Source organism: Cardiocondyla obscurior, linkage group LG03 (assembly GCF_019399895.1).
Source record: "Cardiocondyla obscurior isolate alpha-2009 linkage group LG03, Cobs3.1, whole genome shotgun sequence".
In the NCBI taxonomy this organism is placed as follows: Eukaryota; Metazoa; Arthropoda; class Insecta; order Hymenoptera; family Formicidae; genus Cardiocondyla; species Cardiocondyla obscurior.
The window spans coordinates 5,427,275-5,434,300 of record NC_091866.1 but is presented as its reverse complement, the minus strand read 5'-3'; the positions used below and the strand labels follow the sequence as shown (position 1 = coordinate 5,434,300).

General features: G+C 48.2%; 1 protein-coding gene across 1 annotated transcript; it reads right to left on the bottom strand.

The window, feature by feature from the left end:
• Positions 1-604: 604 nt before the first annotated feature.
• LOC139113633 (neurofilament heavy polypeptide-like) lies at positions 605-6,977 on the bottom strand. The gene is made up of 2 exons (XM_070674921.1): positions 5,108-6,977; positions 605-4,801 (listed from the first exon to the last, which is right to left on the bottom strand). The coding sequence occupies exons 1-2, from the start codon at positions 6,963-6,965 to the stop codon at positions 4,725-4,727; spliced, it is 1,935 nt and encodes a 644-aa protein (XP_070531022.1). The 5' UTR covers positions 6,966-6,977; the 3' UTR covers positions 605-4,724.
• Positions 6,978-7,026: the final 49 nt, after the last annotated feature.

Here is a 7,026-nt window from a genome sequence, read left to right as displayed (position 1 = left end):
GCTAATATTGGCGTAAGCGCAAGACACAGCGTCTTTTCCGTGTTGCGCGATCACGACATGGCTCTTGTACTGTCCCATCAGCGTTGGAGTTACTCGCTCACTGTACGTATTTCGAATTAAATGATACTCAATACTTCAATCATGCTAATCGAACGGTAAATTTACAGGGAAATATAGTGGCTGGTTACTCGAAACATTAGAAATCTTACTTATTGCATCGAGCGATCGGAGAGATGGCAGATGGCGTTTTCATGCTTCTTCCGATGAATAATGGTGCATCTCGTCCTTGTGTAAGACGGCTGGTACGTGGTTCAACTACTGCACGTCAACCGGCGAAGAAGACGCTGAGAAGCAAGGTGAAATATACACTTCGAGGGCTCCGTTGATTTTTACAACAGCGTTTATGCAGTCTACCTCGATCATCTCTGGCTTTGAAAACGCAGCCGGGTAAGTAACATACAATATTATTTTATTTTAACGTTATGAATGTCTCAAAAGAGAAAACTATTATGAAATTTGCTACAGACTTATATATATATATATGTACAACTTAAAAAACAGTTCGAGATACAAATACCTCGCGTGCGATAATAAAATACCACGGTGGGTTTTCAAACTTACATTTATTTAAACAAATCAACATTGACCTCATATTTACGGATTGTATACTGTATTTGTTGCACAAAGGATGCACCTTTCTATTACGCGAGATCTACGCATCTCGCGACGCATCGTATCATCTCACGAATCATTACAGTCAGGGACAAAAGGCAGAAGGAGGAACGGCAGGGGAGGGGAGAGGGGGGAGGGACGGGGATTCGGACTGATTATCGACAGAATAATTAACGAGAGATTAGAAGGGCCAGACTAGAAACAAGTCTCACGTTATCACAATGTAATATCGCATTAGAGAGCATATGCTTACAATAATCGTAATAAATATCGCAATAATAATGCTCGCTCGTGCGAGAAGAGGAATGATATTAATAGGCGCAAACATAACAAGTGTATCTCGGGAAACTCAGGCAACGGATTTCGATCACATCCGAAATACAGTACACGCTACGAATACCGTTAAAGATAACCCAGGTTCCGCTTATCCATCTTATATAGTTTTCTTGTGTTCTTTTACCGCTAAATACGTACTGCTCACGGCCGCTTGATCTCTCGATTATACGATACATAGGATGAGACTGCTAATTATTCAACATGAAGCTCCCTAAACTTATTCTCATATGTGCCGCGAAACGAATTCACCTATAGTCCCCCTCCTCCCCCTCCCTCCCTCCTCCACGGCGAGGGGGATCGGGATGCCTGTCGGTCGATCGATTTTGCAGACTTAATCGCGAAACTCCGTATATGTTAACTTAAGGGAAAATACAAACGGGCATAAAGAATCGCGTACGCGAATCGTGCGTAAATCGTCAATTTCACGCGCGACGACCACGCTTCGACAGTGACGAGCTTTCAACTTCGTGCCGATTCTCTTCGTCATTTCGTCGTTATCGAACTTCGAAAGGCTTAGCGAAACCATCTTTGAAACCGTTTTCGCTAGGCGAAAAAAGACAATCTGCCGGATCTAATCCTTTGTCGGTCCCCTTTTACTGCTCACTGTCGAAGCAGCAAGTAAAAGAAGAGGCGTCTGCGAAACCTTTTCTCTCGTTCGCCACGTTTCCTTTATACACGGATTTACGCAACTAAGCGTATGTATGTAAGAATGCGTGCGCTTGTATACATGTATCATTTTCTCTCTTTCTCTCTCTCTCTCTCTCTTGCTTTCTCTCATTTTCTCTGTCGCTCACTTTCTCTCTCATTCTTCTCTCTATCTCTCTCCATACGTAAGTGTGTACGTCTCGTGGACATAAATTCGTGGATATTTTCATTATCTATATACTTTGGCTTGTCTGCATACCTTACTGCACCTCCTGCATTCTTTAACGCTAATGGCAGCACGGATACAAGTTTGTTTTATACTGTAATAGCGTCCTCTCAGCGCACACACATGCCCCCAATTATCTTGCATTGTTATTCGAACGAGCGCGTGTCACGCGTGCATATATTGCGTATGCACATATACGCGAAACACGGGCCTTTCAACCGCGAATGGCGTCATGAGCGTCCCTTCGGTCGACAATGAGTATACAACAGTAGTCACGGTTTTTTCTTTCTTCTTTTTACGCTATGTATAATATCGTACAATACGCAATGACGTCGTAATAAACTGCTAGGTGTACGCACTACGAGAAGGGAGAAAACTATATATATATATTTATTTATATATATATTTATATTTTTATATATATTTTTCTTTATATGTATATGTATACGCGTATGTGTTCGTGTGTGTGTAATTCGTGGGGAAACGAATCGCTATGTAGCGTATAATGCATATGTACGAGCAAGACAAGCGGCGACCGGCGGCCACTTCGGCGACGTTACACCTTGGTCTTTCGCTCCCGACGAGGCGCGAACTCGGGGAAGATGCGACAACCAGCTTCCCTAAATCTCATCCTTTTTTAATATTTTTTCGCGAGATCTTTGCCTTGAAGAGAAACGTGCCGAATTCGCTGGTTACGCTCGATCTCGTGACGCTCAGAAGGCGAGATTGCGAATGGAGTACAAGAGCGAACAAACGTAACAACCCCTGCGGACACTTTGCCGCGAGTAATTTTTTTTTATCGAATATCGCTAAATTGCTCGTCGATCGCGCGCCCCGGTTACAAAACGATCGATCGGGCTGGGAGAGAACGAAAGGGTTATAACGTGCGTCGAGAGCGTGCATCGAGAGAGAAAGAGCGGCAAGGTACTTAGACGAAAGGTACTGCACGCGCACGAGCCACGCGCGAAATTACCGGGTGAGCGTTCACGCGGCGCTAATTATACGTGGAGCTATCCTAAAAAAAAAAAAAAAAGTTATGCGCTAAATGACAGCGGCTGTTCGCGCGACACGAGATCGGACGTGTTCGCCAACGAGGGAAAGATAGGGGCCGGTGTCTAATCAGCGTCGCCGCTCGAGCGCACTCGGGCGCGACTAACTTGCCCTTAATGTGCGCGGGGGCGGACCTTCCCCGTTAACGGTATTTGCTCACAGACGCTGTACCTAAATGAGAAATCCCTTATGTGTTACGCTATACACAGCAATGTCGGCCGCGCAGTACACCGAGCCATATCATTCATGAGACACACGCACGATATAGAAAAGATCACGGGCGCGAGGGAGTAGGAAAAACTCGCGAGTGGCGAACGAGACGTGTTCAATCGAAAACGAGCTACACGTCGCGCCGAGGACGAAGAGAGAAAACGATCAAGTACAGCCCCTCGAAAGTGCAACCTGTCGGTTTTCTCCTCCACGATCTCTTTTTTTTTTTCTCCCTTACCCCTTAGTACTCCGTATTCACGCAGTTGTCCACCGACGTTTCGAGCCCTTAACTAATATTGCACACACCGGCACACGAAGGGCCACGCACCCAGCGGCGTTCCTGATTTTTCTTTCACGTCACGACCGCCGGATCGTCACCCTAACAACAAATAAATTCGATCGTCACGAATCTGGATCCGACCGTGCGATCTGTCGATCACGACGCTTTTACGATCCAACGATCTCGCGCGTCGATATGCAATGTATAAAAAAAAATAATAGTAATAAAAAAATAAGAAAAATTAACGAAATATGAACGAATAACAAAGTGTCGTATCTCGTCGAGCCCCGACAGTTCCCAATCGAGCGGTCCTTACGGAATCCGCGTTGTACCCCTGAAACGAGGCCAATCCTTTGATCACGACGCGGTCGAACCGCATCTCCACGTTTTTCCCTTTTCTTTTCTACTTTTTTTTTTTTTATCTTTTCTCTACCTTCGCTCCGCTTATACTTATACTTGTCGTTCGAACGCGAACGTTACAAATATTATATAATTACGCGTTCGCGCACGGGGTGCGCGTACACATATACAAATTATACTTAACATTATTAATCGCGCGCGTCCGCGCTGGACGCACCCTGTGTGTATCCCTCGATCTATCATCCACGGCAGAGCGCTCTCTGCGAATCGACGAGTCACGCTTACACTACAGAGATTCATGTCATTATTATTCCCTAGTCGATACTTTAATCATTGTAGCATTACGTTACTAATTACGTTATAGAACTATCAATCAACGCCCTACCGTGAACCACCTCGTTCGCGTCCGCCGGGCAGCATCCGGCCAGTTTATTAACCCTTCGCCCCGCAGAGCTTCGCGGATCTTAGGCCGGATGCCCGCCCGATCCGCGCGTAACCCTACACTTCGTCTTGAGCTGAAAACATTCAGGCGCCGCGCTCCTAAGGAGGAATAACTCCATCTCTCCCGCGAGCGGGCCGCAAAACGTTACATTGTTATATATTACGCTAGTTAAATAATAGTCAGTCCTTGACCCCTCGCCTCGACTCTCGCCCGTCTCTGGGAACTTCCGATTCGCGTCTCCTATGGAAATGATCGTCGAAAATGAGCGGAAGTTATTTCACTTTTTTTTTTTTTTTTTTTTTTTTTAATTATAATTATTATTTTTTTATTTTTTTTATTTTTGGTATTTTTCATTGTAGTCTTCGTGTAGGCCAACGAAGTTTTCGGCGTCCGTACGGGCGCGATCGTGTGTTAGAATCTTCCTTCCTGTCTCGTTCGACTTCGTTAATCTTCGTCGCGACTAGTTGTGCCCTGCCGTCTCGTCTTTTAGGTGGTTTCGAAGATTAAACTCTTCGTGAGGCCTTGCGAGGATAACCGCTCCGCTGTCTGGTCGTGGGACGCCTCCTCTCTCTCCAAACAGCTGTTTGAATCCCAACGGTTGCATCGTCATTTTAGCTTGAGACCTCGTTTTTTTTTATTTTTATTTTTTTTTTTTTTTTTTTCTTATTCAGTTACTCTTTATAAAATCGTAGTAATAGATATTAGAAAATAATATAATTCCTTTAAGCTGTACACGATCTCCGCTTATGTACTTTTGTTGTATTTGTCGAGCTGCTTGTGATAAGCGCGTCGATTAATAAATTAAGGAAGCTAGTGCCGACGTTCACTGCCGATATCTAATCGACGGCTTATGGAAGCAATCGTTATACTGTCGTAACGTACTCACGCAGCTCAGGTGATTCGGCCCTCTTCAGCCAAGGATCGTCGTACTTGGGCACTTCCTCGCTGCGAGTTCTTCCAGGCGGTTTGGGACGCTCGCGAGGATGCATGCGCGGTCCCTCTTCGCTCAACGATCTCTTCGTTGCATCTATATGCTTCGGCACCTCCAGCAGGGCTGTGGATCTCGTCAGTTGGGGCCTCTGTCGTTTAGTCTCCTCGCTAGCGGCGCGTATTATTACAGTCGGCGGGGGAGGCCCGGTCTGCGGCAGTCTGTCGTCCAGAGGACTGGTGGCGGTAGGAATCGATGATTTCGCCCTGAACGCACCCTTACGGATGAGCCGGGGCTTGCTGGGCCTCCGCTGCGTCGGCGAGTACTCCGGCGAGTATTCAGATCGTCTGGTACTCTTCCGCTTGACGGTGGGCGTCGTAGGCTCCCTTGGCGACCAGACCGGCGACGACAAGTCGTCCGGCGTGGTCGACTTCGGCGGCGTTTTCTCCGGCGACTCGTCCTTCCAGCCGCCTTGGTAGAGCGGGAACGGCGCGACCTGGTTGAGAATCTTCCACCGGAACTCCTCGTCGTCGCTTTTGCTGGGCGTCACCGGCTCCGGCGGCGGACAGTGAGTAGGCGTAACGTTGTGGAAGGGCGACCATTTCTTATCGTCGACCACCTCGACCGGAATGTCACTTGGCGATTCGTCGTACGGCGTCCACTTGATCTCGCTGATGTGCTTCTGTTCGCGTTTCCTTATTCCGATCGTCGGCAGCGGCGACGAGTCTTCGTAGGGTGCCCACTTGCTGCTGGTGATAGTGATCTCCGGCGAGATCAAACGTCGTACGATTCTGTTTTCCAGCCTGCTTATCTGTCGTGGATCCGGTTCCGGCGACATGCTCCTGCGTATGCTGTACTTCGGTCGCTCGCGCAAACTCTTGCTTTTCGGTTCGTCCATGCTTCTGTACCACTTCGACACCTTCTTCTCGGCAGGTAAAGAGACGTGCGGTTTCATGGCCCACCTCGCTCGTATCGGCTTTTTACTTTCCGTTGGGCTGATTACTTTTTCTTTTTCTTTTTCTTTGTCCTTGTCTTTCTCTCTGGCGGAGAAGCCCCATCTTCTTGAACTTTCGCTTCTCACTTGCGCCGAACGTTCTAGCTTCGGCCGATCTCTTTTTCCGGCTCTGACAGCTCTCGGATCCTCGCTAGCTTGTCTCTTTACCTCCGGTTTCTCCCATGGTACGGTCGAATCCTCGGGCGTCAACGACTTTGAGTAGTGCAATTTCTTTTCTTCTTTCTGTATTATCGGCTTCTCTGGTTCTTTCACTTCCGGCTTTGTCTCCACTGGTGACGCCGGCGGCGGTGTCTTTACTTTAGGGCAGGTGCATCTGGGCTTTGGATTCGGCATTACATCCGGCACCTGCAGCCACTTTGCTTCCCTCGCGAATCTAGTATCGTCGCTGCTGTGCTTCCTTAGGTCGTGCATCGGCGTCACCAGATTCTCGACCGACCACTTGTCTTGTTCCGCGCTGTGATGTTTCCTGAGGTCACCGCGATGCACGCCCTCCGTCTTCTTCTCCCCCGGAGTCAGACTGTGGCAGCTGCATTTCGTTCTCCTGGCGAGGTCCAAGTCGGTAGTCGAGGTGTGAAGTTCCCAGCGGAATTCCGTGCCTTCGCTGGTGCGTCTTCTCAGATCTAATATCGCGTCGTCGGGCGACAAAAAGCTGCTGGTGCTCCATGTCACCTCGGTGCTGCGTATTCTCAGGAAACTTCCGCGAATTCTACGAATTTCGTCGTCCCCGCAGCAACAGAGCTTCGTCGGTGTCCGTTGCGACTCCAGTGGTGCCGGCTCGATAGCGTCCAAGTCCTCGATCATCCATGGGATTTCCTCGCGGCGCCGTCGGCCGCACGACGGGCAGAATATGTCGTCGTCGCGA

Excerpts from the sequence above, each read along its gene's own strand:
- LOC139113633 (XM_070674921.1), bottom strand. The coding sequence starts at position 6,965 with ATGATCGAGGACTTGGACGCTATCGAGCCGGCACCACTGGAGTCGCAA. Across the intron at positions 4,802-5,107 it reads GGCCGAATCACCTGAGCTGC|CTGTTTGGAGAGAGAGGAGG; the intron begins GTGAGTACGTTA and ends GGATTCAAACAG.